The following is a 25,353-nucleotide window of genomic DNA, read 5'->3' on the forward strand; positions in this document are numbered from 1 at the left end:
GGACTATATTACACATTGAAGTTGAAAATCATGTCTACAAGTTTCTCACCCATCATAATCCCAAATCAGTAGGGTCAAATAATATTTTATTAACCCTGCAACATTTCCTCTGGAAGGTTTTCTTTCCTAACCAAGAATTTCTAAGTTTCATATCGAATCACTTCTAAATGTAATACATCCATACATATTAATAGTTGTATTTCTAAATATTACAAATGAATGAAACCGAACGACTATGTGTTTTAATTAAAACCACTTTCTTGAGAAAATGTTTTAAGAAATATTTTCGAGAAAATGCTTATCAACTAATTGTGAGCTAGACTTACATTAAATAACTAACCATTTAAAACAAGTAAATGATTCGATGAAAAAGATAAAAATTCTATTCCATGTGCTTCTATCAAATTAACTTGTTTGGTTGGATTTTCTTAAGTTTAATCGTATCTATAAATTAGTCAAAGGACCTAATATATATGGATATTGCTAGAAAGGACGACCAAAGGCATTTTAAAAAATAGGTCTATAAAATTTATCGAATTCTTTTAAGTTAGAATGACACACTTTATCAAACATAAACTTGTACGTGGCTAAGAGTGAGTTAAAGACTTCTATAGCAATTAATGTCAACTAATAAAACTATATAAATAAATATTTATTGTGGGCAAATGATAGAAATCTTAACTTGAAAACCCATGTGAGCGACGGTAGTTGTAGGGAAATGACAACAATCCAAAGTCATCGGGATCAAATTTATCGAGACGGGCCATAATTCTCGTGGTTGCAAATCTTATATCCATCGATACAAGGATACGGAAAAGGGTTTTTTCTTCGTTTTCTTCTATAATTATTTTAATTGGATCCTTGGAATGCTAATAAATATTAATGGTCCACAGGGCCATGCTACTGTATTCTAGGCTTCTAGCCAATTAGGTTTATTACTTGTCCAAAATACGTGCTTTGGGGATTGTTTTCTAAAATTAATTGCTACGTGTTTACAATTAAACGGAGGGCAAACATTAGACAAATTGGAAGATTATCAAAAGTATATGTTTGATAGTTTAATTCTTCGCCACTTTAATCTTTCAAGTTTCAACAAACATTGAGTAGAGGGTGGGTGTGTCCTTTTCTTCTCCATCAGATTTGTTTATCAAAGTAGCGAAATTTAGGGATTAGGACCACTTTTGTAAATAAAAGAAATGAAATATTGAGAGTTCAACCCCTCTGTATATCAGTTACTACTAAATAACATAGGTTGATAGGAAACGCCAATAGAATCTATTCAGATTCTAAACCCTAAACCAAATTTGATTTTAATCAACTTTCGGTCACTTTGGATTGATTTGGTTATTTTTGTACTCAATTCTTCTAAACTAGTCATGCCAATTTTCGAAGTTACTTTTTCCTAGAAGGATGCAGATCTATTTGCGCCCGCAATCGGAAGTTTGGAAACATACTGACTTGAGAACTATCATTTTATTGATCTATGTGGGAGGAGAGGGGACAAAAGGCAAAATAACAAGTTTGTTCGAGTCTGGACTCCCATGATAGAAGAATTTCCAAATATCTTCAAATTTGGGCAGGTGGGGTACGAGAATTGTCTTCATTGGAATAATCAAGCCCAGGTGGCCAGATTTCACAGGACAGGATGATTCGAAAGTGGATTGGTGTAGAACCGAAAATGGAATAACTTTCCCGTGGTAATTCTATAACTAGATAGGAGCCTATGTTTATAGCATATTGACATTTTGGCTGAAATGCTATCTTAGGGCATTTTGTGCACAGCGTGCACAATAATGTACTACCAAAATCACGATAAAAATCCAAGGTTGTGGTTTAGCCTAATAATTGAACTTAACGGATTGAAATTATAAAAATAGTCGTTTAATTGGTCAACCATTCACATTATTGAAGATAAGCTTAGTACTTTACCGTAATTAACTTCCCCCAGGTCTTTTTTTTCCACCGTTGATCTCCAAATGCGGATCTGCAGAAAAAGTGATTTTGTTAGCTCAACTCCACCAACTGAATATCTAACTGCCACAAAATAAACTACTTTGTTTCTATGTTGATAAAAATAGCAACTGGGCACATTCAGAATTTCCCAAATTGTTTCCACGTAATAATGCAGTTATACCAACGGGCGTCCTTGAGGAACAGGGAAGAGGGATCTTACATATAAGTCTCGCTGTATAATAGTTCTTACAGAAACAGGTCGCATATATTATTTTGGGAGACTATTGTCAGCATCACGTGCAAACCAAAGGTGAACCCAGCTCATACACTGGCTAAATAAGATAAAGGGGGGCATATACTATCAAGGTAAAGGCGTGGAAACAAGTACCTTTTATGTAGACCAAATAAAGAAAGGCAATACCTAAACTACATATATATTGAATGTGCTCATCCAAAATAATCACAACAATTATAAAAAACATACGTGTCATACATTTAGCAACGAAATGGTATGTAATACTAATCAAACAACATTCAGAATGGAAAAGTCCGGTGGGAACGTTTTAACTTTTGCAGCAATATAAAATATTAAATCAATCAACCACCATCCGTTGCTCTAGCCCAAAGTGTTTTATTAATTTATTTATTGGTCAGCTACTTGTTTAACTGTATATCCAAGGATCTCTCTTCATTTGATCGTCTTTTGGCCAGGTTTTAAGGAACTAAAATATTGGAAGATTTAGAAGGTTATGTAAAGTAAAGGCGTTGGAATGGGAGATGGGATGCCTTACCAAATTTAGGTATGATAGACCGATAGGTAGTCTCAGCATCAGACAGTAGATGAAGTGGATGCAGTCATCTCAATTATAAGATCGTGTAGGTGACCATTGCTGACAAGAATGCCGCCTGAGGGAGATAAAATCCTACGGCCAGCTTGATCAGCAGCAAGATCAATGTCATTGCCTTTCCAGTCAGTCACCTAATCAAACAGAAAGAGCTCCATTATCACTTCATTTAGGTGTTTCAGACAGAAGTAATTGTAATATTCCATGATCGTACAAATACAAAACTTTGACGATGATGATTGCCTATCCAAATATCAGCGACAGCAAATGTAATTTAGCAGTACCATGAACCATAATCATTAAGTTCTTGCATGCTACAATTTTAATTTTCTAGATCAACTGATTAATATGAGACTTTCAGTCGTTTTAAATTCTGAGCGGCCATTTGTTTATTGAATAAAAAAAAGGCCAAGGTTTTATGACTTAATGCTACAAAAGCCATTTGGGGGGAATGCAACCAAGGAATAGAGTAGTATTCCCAGGAGAAGAGGTGGTACCCTTGTTCGTTGGGAAATTTTTGTTTGTCCTTTTAGTGCATCACATAACTCCACTGATTTTTTTACCGTTTTCACATGAATAATATTTATAGATGTAGAGGGTATCGAAAGGTATAATAATAACAATAATAACCATTTGTAGATGTTGATGTAGTAGAGAAATCCAAAAATAACGAGAAAGTTTAAGAAATCCTTTGCGGTAAACTGGTGGCTGAGGCCATAAAGTTGGTGTGATTATCATTCTAACTCCATGATAACTTTATATACCATATAATGACGTTGACGTGTAATACTCTGAACCAGGATGGTACGTAAATCACTCAGAATCTCAGATATGCAGAAGGAAAAAGGCAAGGATAAGACAAGACAGAATTGCTGCTAGTGCTTTCGTGTGGTAGATTGAAGGCTTGAAGCATCAGAGTCAGACAACATATTAACAAATAATGAATCTTGTTTTCTTTAGCTATCAAACGAAATTTGGATTTACCTTGTAATATTTCCAAGATTTCTCCAAAAAAGGAGAGAAGAACGTAATGACAATGAACATTGACAATGACTTGGAATCCTGACATAAATTTCCAAAGCTTAAACTATAGCAATATAACTATCGTTCTGGCTTTTTCATCGGAAATCAATCCTGTAAAGAATATAGTTCATCCCTTGACTCAATTTCACTTAACGTCAAAACTTTAAAAGAAATGCCACAAACGTGCAAGTATAATGAACGGGAAAAACATCAAGCTTAAAACCCTTTTCAAAAAGAGTAATGTGGCATACCTTCCCACCGGCTTCATGCACGCAAATCATGCCACCTGCATGATCCCAAGTCTGCATAGGAACAACATAAATTTTTTTTGAGGTGGTATTGCTATTACATGACATCACAAAAGGACAGCATAAAAATACCTTGATAATAGATTGAGATTTTGCTCGAAGAATGAAGACAGATGCCCTACCAGAAGCCACCATGAAATACTTGCACAAACTGCAGAAAAATGAGATGAAGAGGAATTAATGAGAGTTTTTATTTTATCTAAACACCACAAATTGAGGCATACATTCGATTAAATTATTTAAATCATCCTCAATAAACTTTGAGCCGATTAAATTATTTAGATCATCTTCAATAAACTTTGAGCCAATTAAATTATTTAGATCATCTTCAAATAAACTTTTAGCTGTAAAATGCCGATGTCTAACTAAATCTGTGTGGTGGAGGGGGAGGACATATTCAAGAAAAAGATACATGAGTCCTACAGTGTAGACCATTAATCTTCGCAACTATACTATTGATGATCAAACTTTAGAAACCGAAGAAGCAATCCATTGTAATTACGCATATTAGTGACTAGAATTTTAAGTGAACGAGTCTTGTTAGGAAAGGACACGTATATTATGTGGGTTGCAAATAGCCTAATACCTTCCACAACATTTTCGGAGAAGAAGAATTTGACCACTCCCAACCTGATCAGCATTCGTTGTTGCTTGCAATGAAGTTGATGGGGGAAGCGATTCCCACGTCTGACTATCTGGGATACAGAAGCGTGCCTCATGCACAAGGCTGTATTCATCAACAAAGCATCTTGTCCAATTATGAAACACCTTGCTCGGGCTTTGCATATCTGACAATCTCCTTGTCCATGTTCCAGATCCAGCATGGGCAATCATTATGGCTCCTGACCTGGACCAGACACCTCCACGCTCAAGATCTTCAGAGTTTGACTCTTCAGACAAATCTCCGTGCCAGTTGGGGCATCCCATAACACCTAACACAATTTCTCCTTCAACCACAAGAGCCAACCCGACCTGCAATTTTTCGAAGAGTTGGAAGATAGAAAAACAGATATCCAAATTACAAAATTCATACTAAATCTTTCAAGCGCATCTTGTCTCCACAAGTACAACGTAAGTGCTAAGAAAAAGCCTGATTAAATGACATACCACATATAAGACATCATTTCCTCTAAGAAATCCCCGTGTGCCATCAATTGGATCCAATACCTTCATTGGAATTCATTTAAAGCACATATTAGGTATGTTCACAGATAAATGAAACAGTATAAAGGGGAAACTTCAAGCCCTTCTATTTCAAATGAAGAGGTCTTCATAACTTAAAATTACATTAGCATCGATGAAATATAGCATATGGAATTTCAATGGCAATTATGACTCTCAAAAACCAGAAAGTTGGGGAAACTCAAGGTTAAAACCCAACATAGAGATTTCTCATGATGTTACAAATCAAAAGATGACAATACAATTAGGAATCCCCACCCAATATGTGGCTGGCTTACTTCCAAAAGCAAATGCAACATTCGCTCCCCTGTCGATTGCTTTCAGCACATTATCCTGAGTCAACTCATTTGGAAAACTCGACTTCTCAGTCACTACTGCCAGTACTGAATGTGCCAAATTGTTTGCACGTAAAAATGCAGAGTCCTCCTCAGCTACTAATGGAATAGATGGAAATAGATTACCCAACTCTGCAGCAAGAAAAGTGGAGGGAAAAAAGGAACGATCAATTAACAATTACTTACGTTGGCTTGAAGAATTGTGTATCCCCATAATGAACACCAAAAACGCATAGTGAGATGTAGAAATAAGATATAAAATGTGAAAACCGACAATTATTTTAAAAAATAAAATATAAAACTCCCAGCAGCAACAACAACAACTAGCAATCATAGCGAGCAGAATGGTTGAACTATTGGATAATCCGCAGAATCAGGCACAACTAGTATTTACATGAGCGAAATTATAATATGAGAAATGAACCAATTCGAATATACACAATGTAATGTTTTATTACCCAAACTGACAAGCGCCTGAACTCCAAAATCGGCAACAGTAACTGGAGTCTGATCGTTCTTTTCCAGAACCTGTCCATCAGCCGATAGAAGCGACGATTTCACCTGCCAATTATCAAAACATGAATTCGTCTAAACCACTGAGAGAGATTGGATTGGCTGACCTCTCGGTGGTTACTACCAGACCATCACAGTAGAAGGTTAGATTCACCATACAACCATAATGCAGTCTTGTTAAGATTTAGAATAGAAGGTTTGTAATCTGTAGCTAACTTCCCGGACTTATTTACACATCCACATCCAAAATGAACAAACATAACAAAATTAAATAGAAGAAGACAGAGAAATTACGTCAACGCATAGACGACAAGCTCTCTGCACCACATCGATAGCTGCTTCAAGCTCTTTCCTATATTTCGCATTCTGCATCGGCAATGGCAGACAGGACCTAACGACAGAAATTTAAAAAATAATAATAATAAGTAAAGTATCAAGCACACGTATGAATTTCCCATGAAAGACAATAAAATCACAAGGATGGAGATAAGAGACCTTACGTTGAAGTATCGACGGCGTGAAGTTAGAGAGATCGGATGAGACGAAGGAGTCCATCGAAGAGTTGAGAAATGAGAAGAAGAGTGAAGCAGAGCCATAGTGAGGGTCAAAAGAGCAATTGTTATGGCGAAGATGAGCTCAACTGTGACTGGCTGTGAGCGGATTCAAATGACCACCAGAGAAAGAGAGATGGAGAAGCCAATGGGCCGAATAGAAGGCCCATTTCCGGCCCAGTAATGAGGACCTTCGACGAAGCTCCCGTCCACAGGGATTTCGTATGTACTGACATGGAAAATTGAAAATTCCAATTCCTTATCCAAATAAAATAATCAACAAAAATGGCTTCCAATGGCACCAACTTTTCTTTTAGAACACGCCAATTCATCCTTATCTATTCGCTTTTCTTTGCTTTTATATAACCAAATTCCTTCATTCCAAGTTCTTGGAATTTGAATCGACTTTGATTGTACCATCAATTGTTCGTGGCATGAGCAGGGTGTTTGGGCAATTCGTGACACGGTGTATACAGAAGACCAGAGATCAGGCTGCGAAGAGCGATCCCGCTGCCTTGAAATCTCTCAAGGATTCTTCTTCTTCTTCGTCTTCTTCTTCTAAATGCTACTCCGGTAATAAATTCAGCGCTGGTGAGGGCCAGAATGTTAAGATAGCTGAAGAATCTTTAAGAACTGTCATGTATTTGAGTTGTTGGGCTCCAACCTGATTTATTTATCTCTTGTACATACTTTGATTGAATCTCTATTTTTGTTTTTATGCAAGTTTTATATACAACTGTCTCTAGTTTCAAAGCATCAAGTTGTATTGTAAAAAAGTCGTAAAAAATTGTAACCAGTTCATCTTTTTTTCTTTTTTCAAATCTAAATTATTGGAAATATAGATAATCTTTATCGAAATTATTGGAAACTGTTATAAATTACTTTGGCGAAATTTTGATCATAGCATAATTAGACGAAAATTGACATATATTTTGTGAAAGCGGTCTTTTTAAAAGAAAATAAAGTAAAAATAATTAGAGAAGAATGTTAATTATTGATAATTAATTGCAAAATTAAAGAAAATGAAATGTTTGCTTACAAAATAATTATAAATTACATGTCTAATACGAACCAGATACCTTTAGTTTCTTGTAAAAAAAAAAAAAAGTAACCCACTCACTAAATTCAATTTTGAGGTGAGATGATGTAAAAATGCAATTAAAAAAATGTTTGAATGGAGTTGAAATTTGACAATAATTATATGATATTCTTTCTCAATTTCGATTCCTTTGGAGACACTAAAAAAAAAATTCAAACCAATTTAATCTTGAGATAAAATTATACATTATTGTGTGAAATTATAGAATTAAAAAACATTTATTGAACTAGTCTAATCGTAAAGAAAGGAGAAAAAAAATCATCGAAATTTTAATGGAAATCTCGAAATTGAACTGTGATGGAGAGAGAAAAAAATTAAACTATTTAGAGAATATAGTAAAAAAAAAAAAAAAAAAAATGATCAAATCACCGTGCCAGTCCAACGCCAAAGAGGAAGGGAACAAGGAAAAAAAAAAATACAAATGCACATTCTCATTTATCCCTTTACTCCATCCCCCACCACATAAAAGCAGTAGCCGATAACCCCCTGCATCATCTTCCTCCTTCCACACCATTCTTTCACTTCAACAATCAACAAGAAATGATCTCACTCAAACCCTCCACTCACCACAACGGATTTGATACTTCATTCCCTTACAATTCTTCAAAATTTCAACAAAACCCCATTCCAATCATTAGAATAACTAAGCCCAATTTCTCACATACCAAAACAACCTTCAGAACCCACGCCCAGCCGTCCGGATCAGGCAAAGGCCCTCAAAAACGGACTTTCCTGACCATCGAAGAAGCCGGCCTCGTAGAAGTATCCGGCCTCAGCACCCACGAAAGATTTCTCTGCCGTTTAACCGTATAATTTCCTCTGTTTTGGTCTCTCTCTCTCTCTCTCTCTTTTAATTATATAAATATATATAATTGATGGTGTTGTGTGTGTTTCTGTGTGTCTGGTAGATATCTTCTCTGAATTTACTGAAAGTGATTGCGGAGGAAGAGAAATGCTCGATTGAAGAGTTGAATGCGGGAAGATTATGCGATTGGTTTCTCAAGGATAAGTTGAAAAGAGAGCAGAATTTGGATTCTGCTGTTCTTCAATGGGATGATTCTGATCCTCTTTTCTGATCTTTTTTCTTCGACCAATTACACTCCCTCCTATTCATGTTCCCTCCACATTCTGTTAAACACACAATTAATTTCGCATTATATTTGGGGATTTAATTAACTTTTTTCTTCTTCGTTTAATTTAGGATCAATCATAAAGTTCAAATGGTCTCAACTAGTTTACTTCACCTCAAATTCAAAGTTAATTTATTGATTTGTTGTCTTTTAGTATACACCATTTATAATCTAAAGGGTCATTTTTACCTTTACTTTCTCGCATTTATTTCTAAAAAAACTAGATATACAATGTTGTATTAAATCAAAACTTTTATCTTTTTTTTTATTATTATTCAAAACTTCTTGTTGATTCTTTTTATTTATTTATTTATTTCTTGTAAGCTTATCTTACTTGGGTAGGTTTTGAAAATAAATCAATTGTGGGAATGTTTCCCTTCCTTACATGTTTCTTTAGTATTATTATTTATATGTTTTTTTTTCTTTTTAACGATGGGTAAGAAGAGTTAACAAAATAATTAAATTAAACTTAAGATGATAATTCATTAGACAAATATGTACCTAAACCTATTCAAATTAAATGGTAGCAAATCCCTTTTAAAGTATGCTTTGTTTTCAACTGTAAAATAAATATGATTTTATTTAACTAACACTTGTTTAGTTATAACAAAAGTTAGTTATTGGTTTCATAGATTACAAAAATTTAAAGCATTAGGATAATGCTTATTATAAGAGCCGAAATGTTATATTCTTCTCTAACTATGATTATGGGTTTGATTTTTTTTATATTATTATTATTAAAAAGTATAATTATGGGTGGATGAGAGAAAGAAACTAAACTTTCTTTCACCCATTAAATACGCCAAATAGCTCTTTAATTATAGTCTTTTTCTAATAAGATTACTCTTTAATTATAGTGCCATTAGTGGGGCTTGGACTCACTAATTAATGTTTATCTGTTTATTTATTTCTGTCCACCAATGTTGAATATAGATTGTTGTTAAATTAATCAAATTAATAAAAGCACATATATCATTTCATTCACACCACTTCTCCCAAAAGCACATAATGGTCTTATGTTATGAAATTAGAATAATAAACGCTTAATCAAATTTGTTGTTATTTTACATTGTACTGTAATTATTAATATTTAATTACAATATGAGTTAATATTCCATGTTAGCATAAATTTGATTTATTCTTCCAATAGTTTAAAAATGCACCGTTGAAGATTCTATGAATTTACAAGAAAGATTATGTGTCGTATCTTCAAATTTAAATAATTTTAAGTGGTATGCTTCCTTTCATCTCTAGCGGAATATCACTCAAACCGGAAATAATAATACATCATCATTCTTACAACAATTCAACAACCAATCATCTTCACAAAAACGGGTGGATCTATACTTGTGAACACAATTCATTTAAATAAAATTTAATTCTAGATATTTTAGTTGTATTTCTTAATTTTACCATATGTTTGATCGTGTTATTAACCCTAAAAAGGTTATATTTTAAGAAAGCTAGTTAAGTAATAAGAAAATTGAAAAGATACGGAAAACAAAAACTATAATTGAAATGGTTATACTCGGATTCAACCATTGCTTACCTAAAAAAAAGAAAAAGAGAAGAATATATCCGGAAGTGGAAGCGAGGGAAAATGATTTAAGAATTTGAACAAATCAAAGCAAGCTTCAAAGTCAGCACCAGAAACCACCTTAGACGATTGGTTATTATTTTAAAATTTGACCTTTTATAATTTTTAAAATTTGAAATTGAGACCAATAATAAATGGTGAAGCAGTCATCCACTTATATATTTTAAAAAGCCTAGAGTTACATCCAACATTTTACATTCCCACGATTTCCACACTAACTTAATTTTATATTTTCCCTTTTTAATTAAATTCAAACCACTACTCAATTGTAAAAGAAAATCAATGGCGAGCTTACTGAATAAAAATAATAATTAAGAAAATATATGTATATGTTAAAAAAAAAAAAAAAGAATTGGGTGAGGGGTTTATTGAGAATAGGTATAGGTGAAAGTAATATAGAGAATTGAGATTGGTGGTTTGAATTTATGGGTACCCAATTGTCTTTATTACCAAAAAGAAAAAGGAGGGGGGGAAATGGCGTATGAGGAACGAATGATATTGTTTTTTTTTTATTATTTAAAAAAAGATAATTAGATATAGAAGACAAGGTTTTAGACGCGTGGATCGATCAGTTTCCCCCGCTAATCATGAACCCAAGGACAACAACATTCAATAAAAAGCTAAAAACGCCCCCCTTCCGGACCTCAACTCTTTTTTCTTCACTTTAATTTTATTCTCTTCACTTCCGCTCTCTATCACCTCTCTCTCTCTCTCTCTCTCTCTCTCTCTCCACCTCGTCTTCCGCTTCCATTGAACTAAAAAGCGACCCCTCCTCCTCTTAACGCCCATCATCAACTGCCGTGGCTCCTCCTCCTCAATTCCCATCTCCAACCACCACTTTCTTTACTGTCCGATGCTCTGATTGAGTCTCGGAGGTTTCAATGATGGCTGTTGAAGACCAAAAGTCAACGTCCGATGGAAAGGTCTGGGGTTTTTTGAAGCAAACGTTTAAGCATTCCACTGGCGGTGCTACTACTTCCTCTCGTACTTCTCATCAAACTCATCCGCCTGTCGAGGGGACCAATCCTCATACCTCCGCTTCTGTCTCCTCTGTTGCTAGGTCGCTGCTTCCGACGCGGCGCCGGCTCAAGCTTGATCCATCGAATAAGCTTTTCTTTCCTTGTGAGTTTTTTTTTTTTTTTTTTTTTTTTTTTTTTTTACTTTATTTGTTATATGAATTTTGTTCGATTTTTTTAGTTGGATTTGTTCTGTTCATTCTAGGTCTAGTGCCTGTGATCTCGATCTGCTGTTGACTTTTAGCTATCAGCTACATTTCGGCTTTAGACAGCTGGAATTCTCTAATTGATTTGATTTTCTGGTTGATCTTTCTTTTAATTGATTCGTCTTTCTGTTTTTGAAGATGAGCCTGGTAAGCAGGTTAGGAGTGCCATTGGAATAAAAAACACGAGCAAATCTTATGTTGCATTCAAGGTACGAATGAACGTGCTATTTGAGGCATACTGTTTTGCATATTTGTATCCATATTTCGAGCATACAGAATTTTTCTCTCACCGTTTTGTTAATCAGTGGACACTGGACAGTGAGTTCGTGTGCTAGTATTAATAGCTATAATTTCCAAAAATAGCTTTCCTTTTAATACTGTTTGTAGAATTCGGCTTATCGTGATTATTGATTCATTGTGTTTGAACTTTCATACAGTTCCAAACAACTGCACCAAAAAGCTGCTTCATGCGTCCTCCTGGTGCAATTCTTGCCCCTGGAGAGAGCATCATAGCCACTGGTATTCATTTTGTCTCTGTTATTAAGTTCATATGTAACAGCTTTGATTGTTAATTATGCTTATTTTCTTATATCATCATATTATTATATATATATGTTTTTAACTGCCGTCGGTGTTGGATGGATCTTCTAGTTTTCAAGTTTGTTGAGGTTCCCGAAAGCAACGAGAAACCTGTGGATCAAAAGAACAACAGGGTTAAGTTTAAAATTATGAGCTTGAAGGTGAAAGGACAAATGGATTATGTGCCTGAACTGGTGCGTCTCAATCTTCCCTTAGCTCGCTTTTCCAATTATTTACGTTTTGTGGGATGTTTTATTCAACAAGTTAATTAGGTCTTAGTTACAAATGTTCAGTTTTGTCTTGTTTCACTTTAACTTGATGAGTCCTTAAGAGGAAACGGAATTGTCAATATCTAGACTCTAGAGTAGTTTCAGCCGACACTTGTCAAAATCAGAGGGCTATTTTCATCTGTGAGCCAGGTTTGGATGCTGTTTTAATTACAAGTGCCACACTGAAAGGAGTATTGCTTGCGCACAAGAGTTTCCAATTCCGTACAAGAGTTTAGGCTGATAATTTGATGATCGTTAAACTTTTGTTGGATATTCTCAGCACAATATGCGTAACTTACTGTCGCTGGCATCCTATTGCATACTTTAATTTTGTTTCTAAGAGTCTTGGCAATTTTCTTTTCCTGGTTAGGATGTGTAGTGATAAGTCCATTAAGGTTATATACAAACTTTTTGGCCTTCTCTTGAATGGTGTAAATGTGTTTCTTTCCGATTTTTACAGATTAGTTCTCAAATGACCTAATTAACTGGAGTGCGTTTTTATAACCCCAGTTTTGGTTTTCTGCCTTCCTGTGTATTTCGTTTACCCGATGACTTAAAGATAAACTTCAAATTTATGAATGTAGTATTCATTCATTGCTTGTTTTAAAATGTTCGTATCTGACTAGAAAGTGCAAGTAAAATGAGTACTGATCAAGCATTCTTTTTCTATCTTGTTCTAGTTTGATGAGCAGAAGGACCAAGTGTCTATAGAACAGATATTGCGGGTTGTTTTCCTGGATCCAGAACGTCCCAATGCAGTAAGTTACCTCCTTGGATGATGATAAGAATAAAAATTTCACCAACCCTCCCAATATAATCAAATATTTCGTGTAAAGTTGAAAATTATTTTACGTTTCTGTTCTTTTTGGAATGAGAGATTTTGTGATGAATATAATTAAAACCTCTTTGTTTAGAAGTTCACAGAAAAGGAAAAGAAAATAAGAAACTTACTAGTATAGCCACAATCTAGTTCGAAATATTGTGATTTGAGGCATAAGTAGTAATCCCTTTCATATATGATTCTCTCAAGGCTTTAGAAAAATTGAAGCGCCAATTAGCGGAAGCCGATGCTGCACTTGAGGCACGCAAGAAACCACCGGAGGAATCGGGCCCAAAAATAATTGGAGAAGGGCTGGTGATAGACGAATGGGTGAGCTTATTATCCTTAATTTTATAATTCAAATCTAATAATATTTTGAATGTAATGAATATCACTCTTAATGTTACTTCTTCCATTTTGTGGCTTTTCAGAAAGAACGGAGGGAAAGATATCTGGCAAAACAGCAAGTTGAAGGGGTAGATTCTGTATAGGTTTGGTTTTAGTTTTTTTTTTCTCCCGGCAATGCTTCTGTAATTTGAAAGGGATTTCCAAATGAACTCTCGAGTATCGATTCTACCCTTAAAAAGTCATGTAATCTTTTTCTTTTGGTATATTATCCAAAATATTGTTTAGGTGAAGATGAACTTGTTTTATTTTCATTGAACGAAACCCCCCAAGGTCAAGTCTTGTGTAATTTGGGACACCGACTGGGATTACTCCTTTTATATGTAGATAAAGATAATATGATTTGTTTCTTTCTCGCTAATAAATTGTCTGAGGTGGAATTTATCCTAGATTTCTACTTTTGTATAATCTTGTTCTATTAGCCAATATCTTGATTTTTTTTTTTATTGTAAACATGGAAGGAGAAATATTGAAATTCTATTTGTAATTTTGTTCCCTAGTTTAAAATCAATTCGGTTGTCACGTAGTTCTATCTCAATTAATCCTACCCGAAAGTTTTAAAATTGGGTTTAAGACGAATTTGTGAAATAAGTGTTTATATATATTAGCTTATTGAGCTGAAATCACTCATCTCACATCAGTCCTAGAATATATTGAGTGCAAACAATTAAAGAGGATTATTTGTGATCTTCACAACTAGCTTGAGACCTTCTAGAGAAGTAAATGAACTATATGATATTTGAAATGATACTCTAAAACTAAAACTAAAAGTAAATGAACTATATGATATTTGAAATGATACTCTCGAAGTAAAACTAGGAGTAATTTGAAATGATATCATCATACTATTACTTCAGATTTCTAACAAAAATGAACTATATGATACTATCAATTTGTGTCGTTCTATGTCATATGGCTCCGGCCTAGTTGTATGTGCTTGGAACCTCATCCAATCCAAATGGAGCATCGTCGTTTACAATCTTCTAGTACCAAACGCCTACACAAAGGCCGGCCTCTATATGCTTGGAACTTCGATGGCAACGCTAGCTTTGTTCTGCACTTCCTCTTCTCTGCCCAAAACTTTGCAGCTATAAATTGGAGGAGTTTCATGTGTGACATTGCCAACAACACCCCATAACCACACACACACACACACGGCTTTCTACTTGACCAAAGCCAGAGAAACTGGATTATGGCCAAGGCTACCATCTCAATTGCCATTTTCCTATTGGCTTCCTCTCTTCTCATTTTCAATATTTCTGTAAAAGGTCGTAACTTGTTCCGTAGGTTTTCCTTAACCATTCATTCTAAAATATATATAATTTCATTATTTGTATGCTCTGTTTGGAATTATCGACTAATTACTTCAAAGAATAAGAAATCTTTGGCACTTGAAAAAGTCATTTCAATTTAAGATCGTTAATACATAGGAATCAATTATATTATTGGTAAGTGATATGGAGGAAATAGTAGCTGTATCCAAGTCATTTTGAGTTGATTTGAAACGTATTCGGGTGATTTTCTTTCCATTTAAATTTATGTTGAAAGAGAAATAAGCATGTTGAGACTTATTGAAATTGTTGATGCTCATTTTGTGAGTTTGGAAATGCAGGTGAGGTTGTTGTGGAAGAAGCAAGCTTGGAGTTACAATGCAACAAAGCTTATGGAGTAAAGAGTGGAGACACATGCTTTGCTATTGCTCAGGCATTCAAGCTCACCACAGACCACTTCGATTTTATCAATCCAAACCTCAATTGCTCTGCCCTCTTTGTTAGCCAGTGGCTCTGTGTCAATGCCTTCCTTACCTGAACTTAATATGATTTCCACCTGTTTGTCTTCAATAATATTTTAATTTAAGCACTCAAAAACCCATTCTCATTTGATAATAAAACCCAAATCTTTCTTATGCTGATTCCTAATTATTGTATTTTCACCGTGTGTTTGTTGTATGTTTGGGTTAATTAGTTCTATGTAATCTCAATCCTAATCTTAAATTTATTGGTTAAGATATTTCATAGTCTTAAATTTTATATGATGAGCAGAATGTATTGCACTAATCCATAAAGTTACGTACACGTATCAGAAATTAAGCTAAAATAATTTGTAACAATAACTCTCCAACTTCTTCAAGAAATTATCAGTTTTTGTCTATGTAAAAATACTCCATTTTTTAAAAAAATCATTTAAACATCTTTTTCTCTATTCATCCCCGACGAGATCGATGTCGAGATTTTTTTTAAATATTAAAATATTAACTATCTTTTTATAAATAATTTTCAAAAATAGCAAATTTTACAATAATTTTTTAAATTCTAACACTGTCATAAAAGTCTATAAAAAAACTATTATTGATAGAATTCAAAATTTTACTATATCTCATAAATATTTTAATTTATTTTGCTATTTTTAAAAATACCTCATTTCTATCGGTTTAAAATTTATCCTATAAAATATTAAAAATATAATTTGTAAACTATACCGATAACGATCTCTCATTAAAAAAAAGAGGTTGGGTCCAAAATTGTAACAAAGCCTAAAAAATTGAGCAAAAGACAAATTAGTTACATTCAAATTTCAAATTGGCATAAAACTTGACATATTCCATTTAAAGAATACTTTTGAAATCTCACTCAAATTTTAAAACCATTTTATCTCAACATTTTAAAACTTGAAACATATATACAAACAACACAAATAAATCTACATACATAAGTTATAAACCCTAAATTAATTTTTTTAATCCAAAAAAACCTATTGTAAAAATTTGGGTGTGTTGTAATTTTTTAGTATTTAAATAAATTAGTCAATCTAAACAAACTAGTTAAAAATCAATGTTTAATGTCTATCCCATAACAAAGTTTAGAAGTAGAGTTTGAGATGGCATCATGAAATAATTGTTTCTAATTAACTTCTTGATAATGTTTTTCTTAATAGGACGACTCTAAATGGTCAGTCACCAATCCCTAAAACAAATTCTGAAATGTACTTCCCTACATTTTTACCATATAATTTTATCAATCTACCTGTTTAATTTTTTAAATTCACTTTTCCAATTTCTACCAAATTTATTATATTGAAAATTTTGAATAGTATTTTTACTGAGATGAGAAATATATATATATATATATATATATCAGTCTACATCTCAAACAAACTCTACAGTATATTTTAGGTACAAACAAAATTTCACATCGATTAATTTAGATAGAAAATAAAGTATAAATGATATATTGTGGTAGATTATATATAGGGAAGATCCAATATTATTGTAATTGATATTGAGACAAGAATTAATATGGATGGATGGGTGAGCAAGTTGTGGGTGGTTGAAACATCATCCATAGTACCATCCGCCTACACAGCTGAGGGCCGGCAGGTATATTATACGTTTTGGAACTTTGATGGCAACGATTCGGCTTCTTGTTTACCACCCCCAAATCATTCTTTTTTTTTTACCTATAAATACACATTACACACACCCTTTTTACCTTATACCAAAATCAAATTAAACAGAAAGTAAATAATAATATATATACAAATGGCTAAGGCTATGATCTCCTCCTCATTTCCCATCTTCCTATTGGCTTTCTCTCTTCTCATTTTCTCTATTTCTGTCGAAACTCGTTCTACTCCCTTCCGTACGTTCATTTTTCATACTCTCCTTCAATTCAATTCATTATTCTATATTAATTCATATTTTTTTTAACTATACTAATCTACCATTAATTACACTATTATTATTAATCTTTTTGTTACAATAGTTATTACACTAATATGTACCCTAATTAAACACACATTTTATAATTACAATACTTTACATGTCCAACATATAAGTATTATATAATCTATGAACCAAAGCTCTTTTAAAAACTTCATTTCACATTACCGAACTATGCTCTTATTCTTGGATTCAAGGTTAAGATCTTAAGTGGATTTTATGGTATGTTAAAAAATATATAGGAAAGATCTTAAGTGGACAATTGAGATGCAGCTACGAGTGAGACATTGGTGTTTCGAATTAGTATAATTGAATTTGAGAAAGAGGATTGGAAGATTGTTGATTATGAATATGGAGATGGTGTGAGTTATAATATAACTAATGGAGTGAGTTAATTATTGAAAATGCAGGTGGGGTTGTTGAAGCTGGGTTGGAGTTACAATGCAACAAAGTTTATGGAGTAAAGAATGGAGACACATGCTTTGATCTTGAACAGAAATTTAAGATCACCACTCCCCACTTCAGTTTCATCAATCCAAATCTCAATTGCACTGATCTTTTCATTGGCCAATGGCTCTGTCTCGATGCTGTCCTTATCCTCCCTTAAAATTAATCACCTTTTTAATTAAGCCTTGTAATTTCAAATAACTCTTTTTTAGTGCTTATTAAAAAAGTAATTTCAAACAAAGTCTCTACCACACACTCAATAAATGGAGGACCCAAATCTCCTCTATACTTTGTGTGTTGTTCTTAGTAATTTTACTTTTCTGTCTTTTCATGATTGTCTGTTTGTTTCTTTTCTCTCTTTCAGTTAATTTTGGTTTTATGTAATCTCAATCCTATTCTCAACTTTGTTGGTTAAGATATGATTCCTATAGCTTTAATTTTTTGTTGGAGTATTTGATACCATAAACTTTTCTTACATTTTTACCTTTTTTTTTTTTTTTCAAGGGATGAATTATCCTTATCCATTATAAGAATATTTGAGTCAAAATAATACCTATAACACAACTCTCATTCTCTTCTATCTCCTCGTTTTTCTCTCAAACAAACGCGGTTGAAATAATTTGAATCTAATATTTCGTGCTCCAAAAGAGACCAAATACACAATTTTTGTTTGTCTAGTATTTAGAAAAGTATGCTACCATCCTTATAAATACATTTGTAAAGTGTGAAATTTTACAATATTTTCATCTTAATAATAAAACTATTATCTTATTTCTCTATAAACGTTAGTATTCATTTTATTATTCAAAATTAATTTCTATTTGGAAGTATGTTTATAAGATTAAATTTATGAAAAACGAAATAGATAAGCCTAAAATAACTAATATTTCTTGTAAAGTTGCCTTTTGAGTTGGAAATGTATGAGTAAAAGATGTTATTTTTTTATTTTCGTATTGAATATGAGAATATATAAATATATAAATATACAAATATACAAATATGTTGTTTCCTTTAGAAAGAAAACGAGGGTATAAAATATAGAGATATGGGAAATAGGGAGTAAGATTGATGACTAAGATCATATGTAAGATGGGATGAAATGGAATATGATTCCTAAACATTGTTAATTTAATTAGGAGAAAAAAAGTAATGAAAGCGAAAGAAAAAGTTGAAATAAAATATAATGTGTAGTGTATATAAATATTGAATGAAAGTTATCCAAAATATGAATAAATAGGGGATATGTATGATAGTAATGTTCATAGAAACACCGTGAAGAAGTTAATTGAGCATCTTTTTTTCTTTTTAGCTTTTTGGTTGGTTTGGGGAAAAAGAAATAGATTTTGTAAGGCTCTCTTTTTCAAATTTTTTAAAAAAGAAAAAGAAAAGAGATTTGGTGAAGGAAGGCTTCTTTTTTCTGCATACACATTCTTCTATTCTCTTCTGTTCATTCCCTTTTTCACCATTAACAACAGTTCACAAAAGTAAAGGGTAAAATTGATTCTCTTCTTCACTAACAACACAGATTATACGTGTGTGTCTGTGTGTGTGTGGGTCTTCTTCTTCTTTATTCATTATTCCCGTGAATAAAATTGAATGCAAATCTTTCTTTTACCTATTATCAAATCCCCATATCTATTTTCACTTCTCAACTTTTCCTATCAAATGCCTCACACTCTCTTCCATTCTCATTCCTATATTTTCCTTTTCTTTTTTCTATATACATATTATTTCTTCTCATCCTTTCTTTTATTTCTTTCACCTCAAAATTTGAATACTTCATTCTTCCTTAGTCCAACATATATACTTTAATAACTTAAATTAGGTTTAAACGGATGAAATGGGTGTGTTACTCTCCCACAATGAGGATTAAGGCTCCATTTTTCAGACATAATTATTAAGAAAAAGAAAAGATAACTAATTTATAGTTATGTATGTGTTCCTATAATACTTCTTATAAGATAAATGAGTTAGTCTTCTTCTCGTCAATTGATTTTAAGATTGAATTTTATACTATCAAATATTTATTTTGAATTTTGAATGAATTATGTGTATTAACCTTACCCTTTTAATCTGTCATATATTACATCACTAAATTCAACAATAATAATGGGCATATATATTTCCATCTTTTAGATTAAGGCCTATTTTTATAATAATTATTGTATGTACTGATAATAAAAGGTCAGTGAACTAAAAATAAATAAGGTAAAGGATATATTAGATAGAAGATTAAGAATTTATAGGAACAATTACAGAATTAACACTTTATTTACCAATTAGAACCTTTCTAAACTTTAATTAGAAACATATTATTTAATCTTCATTTCTTATTTTTTATGTTGGTCACAATTGAATATATACACATATAACAAGTCATGACGGTTAAATAGAATATTAATTTTTGAAAGTAAAACACGATTTTCATATCACTAACGTATAAAAATATGCATGTGTTGTGTAAGTTGTAAGTAAGAGACGACACGATAATCTTCAACGTAACTACACAATGACATAGCATTGACGTGTATCAAATTTTATCTAAATTGAGAGAATCATAGTTATGTTATAAAAGAATAGCGTAAAGTATTTAGTAAATTTTCAAAATTTTGAGAATAAAAATGATGAAGAAAAAGAGAAATTTATATGAGAATGGATGTGTAGATTGATGCAGACACGCTAAGAATTTTCTCCCATTTTTCAAACCATTCAAGGATTATAGAAAATAGAAGTACTTATTAAAAGAAAAGTTGATGATGAAGCTTTGTTTGAAACACACGGTCGTCTCTTTTAATCCCTAAAGCAATACAAATACGAAAGGCAAAAGGAAACCAAATGGAAGTAAATAATTCTTTTTTTTATTATTATTGTAGAATATCAATATATTCTCTTCTCACTATATACCAATAAGAGAATGAGAGGTATACATAACTTCTACAACTTTTCAAACACAAAAAAATATATATAACCAAACTTATGTCAACGTCAATAACCCTATAGTCTAAATTAAATTACACTAAATTTAAAGCATTTCCCACCAAAAAAACAAAAAAGGAAGAAGAGAAATTTAATTAAACTGTCTTAATGATTTGATCTCCTCCTCCTCCTCCTCCTCCTTTCCCCATCTCCAAGGCTCCAATTTGGAAGTTGTTATCGGTCACGAATCTTGACCAATACCAATGTGTCTTCCACACTTTACTCATTTCTTCTATTGGAATTCCTTTTGTTTCTGGCAAGAAGAAGTAGATGAATGTGGTCATCACACACACCCAAAACGCAAAGAAAATGAACAGTCCGAACTTCATGTGGCATAACATCATCAAGAACACTTGCGCTATTGCAAATGTGAAGATCATGTTTACAGATACATTGATACTTTGAGCAGCCGAACGAATTTCCAAAGGAAATATCTCACTTGGAACCAACCATCCCAAAGGTCCCCATGACCACGCGAAACCAGCTACATAGATACATATGAATAGCACCACCACAACTGCATACCACTGGGGCAAATTCTCCGCTATTCCACTCACTCCAAATTTAGCTCCAATTGCCGCAGTTACAACCGCCTACATATAACAGATTCACATTGTTCAATAATATGGTACTAACCCACTAGCTTCAAACTTTATAATGCAGACAGAAAGCAAAGGAATAATACCTGACAAATAAGCATTTGAATGCCACCTTCAATGAAAAGGAATCTTCGACCCCATTTGTCGACGCCGTAAATCGAAACGATTGTGGCAGCGACATTAACAGAGCCAGTGATTACAGCAGACATTAAGGACGCGTCGGATTTGAAACCGATGGTGTTGAACAATACAGGAGCGTAGAACATGATGACGTTGATGCCGGAAAATTGTTGGAAGAAAGGAATCAATATAGCCATTGTGAGGTGAGGTCTGTATTTGCTTTGTAGCAAATTTGTCCATGGATGTTCTACTTGTTTAGAGGCTTCACTGGCTGCAACTAAATCTTGAAATTCTTCTTCAACATCTTCAACTCCACGTACTCTTCTGAGTTTCTTTTTGGCTTCATCAATTTGGCCTCTCTCGATCATTGAATTTGGGGTATCTGGAAGAACCAATGATCCAATGGTGATTATTAAGGCCGGAACCATTGCTCCACCCAAGCTCAGTCTCCATCCCCAACCACCCTTTATCTTTGCGAAGAAGTAATTTAGAACATTGGCTATTAGAATCCCCACAGTCACTGATAATTGAAACCCAATGTTCAATGCTCCCCTGAATTTGTATGGAGCCATTTCCGACAAGTATAGCGGCACTGACTGTAATTCACAAACACAACTTGTTATAATGGAAAATCGATTACACAGATTTATATAATTTTTCAAACCGAAATCAATTTAGTATTATAGTGAAAATATATATCCTAATACAAATTCTAAGTACTAAACAACCAAATATGAATACAAATTAATAACATTGTTGAATTAAGTTCTAATAAATTCATGGTTAAGAACGCGAGACCCAATAAAATCTATAATACTATACACTATAATATTCTCTTTCTTATAGTGTAAATTTGTCTTTATAAATATTAATAAACTTGATGTTAATAGGAATGAGTTTCATTTTATTTTTAAAAGCACGTTGACGTGACACACAATAAATAAAATAAAATTTTAATTTTAGAAATATTTTTCTTTTCTTAAGCTAATTGTAACCAGAGGAAAAGATATAAATTTTGGGTTTTTATGAAAATATATATGATATAATAAAAGATGCTTTATTGATTTATTGGGAAAGGTTGTTTTCATTAGTAAGAAACAAGAAGGTGAAGAGAAGACAATAACGTCATATTTTGAAGACCCAAATTTGCTTTTTGGGAGTTGTCCTGAAAAACATTTATTATCAATTAATTAATTACTTAATTAAGGGGAAGCAAAAAGGGGTTGAAAATGATATTTGTAATTTAATCAAATTTAATGAAATCCAATAATTTTTTTAGTTGGCCAGGTTAATGTGATCTCAATGTCTTAGGACCTATAATAAAACAACCAAAAGATAGATCTTTTTCCATTATTGTCAAAAAGGTTCCCACTGCCAACAGCAAAGTACTTTTAACTCTTCTTCTTTTCTTTTCCCTCAAACTTTTTGTTTTTCTCACGAACAGAACAGAGTTTGGAAATCATAAAAGAAACCAGATTTATTGTGAGAAAAATGAAAAAAAAAAAAAGCATATAAAGGAAAAGACAGAAGAGCATATCAGAATCAGAAATAACTCTCTAACAAAAAAGGACGCATTTGTCATTTTCTTAGCAGTTGTCAGGTCCATTACTTCTTCAAATAATACCATAACGACGAGCTATCCCTTCCCAGTTTTATTTATTTTTAATATCAAAAGCCATAGCCAGCCAAGCAAACCGGATAATACATATTAAATATTTCCCAAAGAAAAAAAAAATCTTATTCCAAAACATAGGGAAAAAAAAAAAACTAAACTAAACTTGAAAATTTGAGTATAACTCAACCGCCTAAAAAGTTATATGCAACTTTTATTTATTACTTGCTATGTGGTCAGATTCTATGTAACTTATGGATCGTACTGTTCTCAAATGCTAAAATTTTCTCACCTTTATTCATACATCATGTGAACCTTAAAAAGAAATTATTACTGTTATTAGTTGAGAGGAAGAAGATGAGGGGTACCTGATTTGTAAATCCAATACCAAAACCAAGCAAAACCCGACCAAGAATGAGCATCCAAACGGCTTTAGCAAAGCCATTAATGATGGCACCACTACAGAACAAAACGCCCCCGAAGAGCATCGACAGCCTACGACCGAACTTACGTGTCACCGTCGAGGCTACGAGTGAGGCAAGCAGCGCAGCTAAGTACAACGACGACGTGAACATCGTCAAAGTTGGACTATCGTATTTACAGTATTGGTTTCGGGTTGCCATCAAATTCTTTTTCCGGTACACATCCGGAAAAAACTTCTCCAGAAATGAGTCCATGGACGTCACACCACCTAATGAATTAAAAAAATAAAACTCAGTTTCAACTTTTATATATATATATATATATATATATATATATATATATACACACACGTTCTATAAACATATAGCTCAACAGTTAAAACATGTCACCTGAAATTCCAATATCGTAACCGAAAATCAAGCCACCCATAGCAGCGACAATGCATGTTACGGTAACAAAGGGAGTAAGATTTCCGGGATACTCCTTTTTTGTATCACCGGGGACGATTGCGGCGACAGCAGGCATTTTCAGGAACAAAATTCAAACAATGCAGCAGAAAAAATGAAATAAATAATTAAGGAAAGAGGAGGAAGGGAAGATATGGAAAATGTATATAGAACAAAAGGTAAAAGATGGAGAGATAGAAGAGAATTAGGCGTCATATTTATAGTGAAAATGGGAAGCCATGTAGCTTTTGCAAAAGTTAATTTGTTTTTAATTAAAAATAAATAAAAAAAAGAATGGGTTTTATTAAGGAAAAAGAATAAAAATAATAATTAGATGGAAAATATTTGGGGGTTATCTTTTGGTGAAAGAATTGATGGGTGTATCCACCGTTGATGGGTGTGGATGAACAGAAGGAGAGATGAATCAGAGGGCTCGGATTGAAAAACTTCATCATAAATGCTTACAAGATAATTCGTCGGTGGGAGTGGACCCCAGCTAAACGTCCAACTTGGATTATGCAGCGAAACTAAGTATTGGAATATTTTTTTCAATTTTTTTGACTTTGCTGACTCAGCTAATTTATAACTTTACAATTCCTTTTTTTCGAAGGTTCTTTACGGTTTCTTTCTTTTTCTTTTCTTTTTTTTTGGTGGGGGTTGCCTTATCAGTGTTTGGATAACGTCGTATTTAAAGATGCAACGACGTCGTAAAGGAAGATTTTAAAAAGGAAAAAAGAGTCGAAACCATGTGATATTGATACGTGGTATGGGAGTAGGCATATCCCGTAAATACGGTGATTGGAGACGTCGGAGGAGGAGGAGGAGGAGATTAGGATTGGTATTCTAAATGTAATTAATACCTCACATTCTGGGTAATTTCGGTATTTCAGCTAACTTCATTTATCTATTTTTACTTTATGATAATACTAATATTTGGATACATTTGTCACATGCTACTCAAATTTAAAAGAAAAGAAAAAAAAAACATTAACTTTAACTGTAATAACTATTTATCATTGTTGACTTTTAACTTAATTACCGTAATTGTAATATATAAGAGGATTGTCAACATCTAAATTATTCTTTTATTAGTATCAATTAACATATTTATTTTCCAATATTAGAATTTCTTTTTCTTACAACCCATTATTGATTCTGATCAATGCCTTAAATGAGAATAA

At 32.9% G+C, this 25,353-nt stretch overlaps 5 protein-coding genes and 1 long non-coding RNA gene across 8 annotated transcripts; 4 read left to right on the plus strand and 2 right to left on the minus strand.

Annotated features, from left to right (window-relative positions):
- Positions 1–1,669: 1,669 nt before the first annotated feature.
- Positions 1,670–7,598, minus strand: LOC101212119 (putative PAP-specific phosphatase, mitochondrial). 3 transcript variants are annotated; one of them, XM_004134686.3, is made up of 10 exons: positions 6,655–7,593; positions 6,454–6,550; positions 6,105–6,207; positions 5,570–5,778; positions 5,237–5,296; positions 4,716–5,101; positions 4,202–4,280; positions 4,073–4,123; positions 2,745–2,932; positions 1,670–1,984 (listed from the first exon to the last, which is right to left on the minus strand). In XM_004134686.3, the coding sequence occupies exons 1-9, from the start codon at positions 6,753–6,755 to the stop codon at positions 2,783–2,785; spliced, it is 1,236 nt and encodes a 411-aa protein (XP_004134734.1). In that variant the 5' UTR covers positions 6,756–7,593; the 3' UTR covers positions 1,670–1,984; positions 2,745–2,782. The 3 variants fall into 3 exon arrangements, 2 of the variants coding, with proteins under 2 accessions (XP_004134734.1, XP_011658190.1); XM_011659888.2 differs by having other exon boundaries at positions 6,660–6,820; XR_004217198.1 differs by lacking the exon at positions 1,670–1,984 and adding an exon at positions 3,783–3,932 and having other exon boundaries at positions 2,800–2,932; positions 6,655–7,598.
- Positions 7,599–8,176: 578 nt separating this feature from the next.
- Positions 8,177–9,092, plus strand: LOC101211873. The gene is made up of 2 exons (XM_004134685.3): positions 8,177–8,616; positions 8,718–9,092. Exons 1-2 carry the CDS (start codon positions 8,350–8,352, stop codon positions 8,883–8,885), a joined length of 435 nt encoding a protein of 144 aa, XP_004134733.1. The 5' UTR covers positions 8,177–8,349; the 3' UTR covers positions 8,886–9,092.
- A 2,083-nt stretch (positions 9,093–11,175) lies between these two features.
- LOC101211639 (vesicle-associated protein 4-2) lies at positions 11,176–14,220 on the plus strand. Its single transcript, XM_004134684.3, has 7 exons — positions 11,176–11,658; positions 11,897–11,967; positions 12,196–12,277; positions 12,410–12,531; positions 13,287–13,364; positions 13,637–13,756; positions 13,858–14,220. Exons 1-7 carry the CDS (start codon positions 11,418–11,420, stop codon positions 13,915–13,917), a joined length of 774 nt encoding a protein of 257 aa, XP_004134732.2. The 5' UTR covers positions 11,176–11,417; the 3' UTR covers positions 13,918–14,220.
- A 133-nt stretch (positions 14,221–14,353) lies between these two features.
- On the plus strand, positions 14,354–15,841 carry LOC116404359 (lysM domain-containing protein ARB_00327-like). The gene is made up of 2 exons (XM_031886595.1): positions 14,354–15,099; positions 15,444–15,841. Exons 1-2 carry the CDS (start codon positions 15,024–15,026, stop codon positions 15,638–15,640), a joined length of 273 nt encoding a protein of 90 aa, XP_031742455.1. The 5' UTR covers positions 14,354–15,023; the 3' UTR covers positions 15,641–15,841.
- Positions 15,842–17,335: 1,494 nt separating this feature from the next.
- LOC116404694 lies at positions 17,336–18,435 on the plus strand. Its single transcript, XR_004217701.1, has 2 exons — positions 17,336–17,469; positions 17,960–18,435. It is a non-coding gene; the product is annotated as an uncharacterized LOC116404694 (long non-coding RNA).
- A 2,397-nt stretch (positions 18,436–20,832) lies between these two features.
- On the minus strand, positions 20,833–24,365 carry LOC101211389 (sugar carrier protein C). Its single transcript, XM_011659890.2, has 4 exons — positions 24,116–24,365; positions 23,672–23,994; positions 21,658–22,287; positions 20,833–21,565 (listed from the first exon to the last, which is right to left on the minus strand). The coding sequence occupies exons 1-4, from the start codon at positions 24,249–24,251 to the stop codon at positions 21,068–21,070; spliced, it is 1,587 nt and encodes a 528-aa protein (XP_011658192.1). The 5' UTR covers positions 24,252–24,365; the 3' UTR covers positions 20,833–21,067.
- Between the last annotated feature and the right edge of the window lie 988 nt (positions 24,366–25,353).

This window comes from Cucumis sativus, chromosome 6, assembly GCF_000004075.3.
Source record: "Cucumis sativus cultivar 9930 chromosome 6, Cucumber_9930_V3, whole genome shotgun sequence".
NCBI lineage: Eukaryota > Viridiplantae > Streptophyta > Magnoliopsida > Cucurbitales > Cucurbitaceae > Cucumis > Cucumis sativus.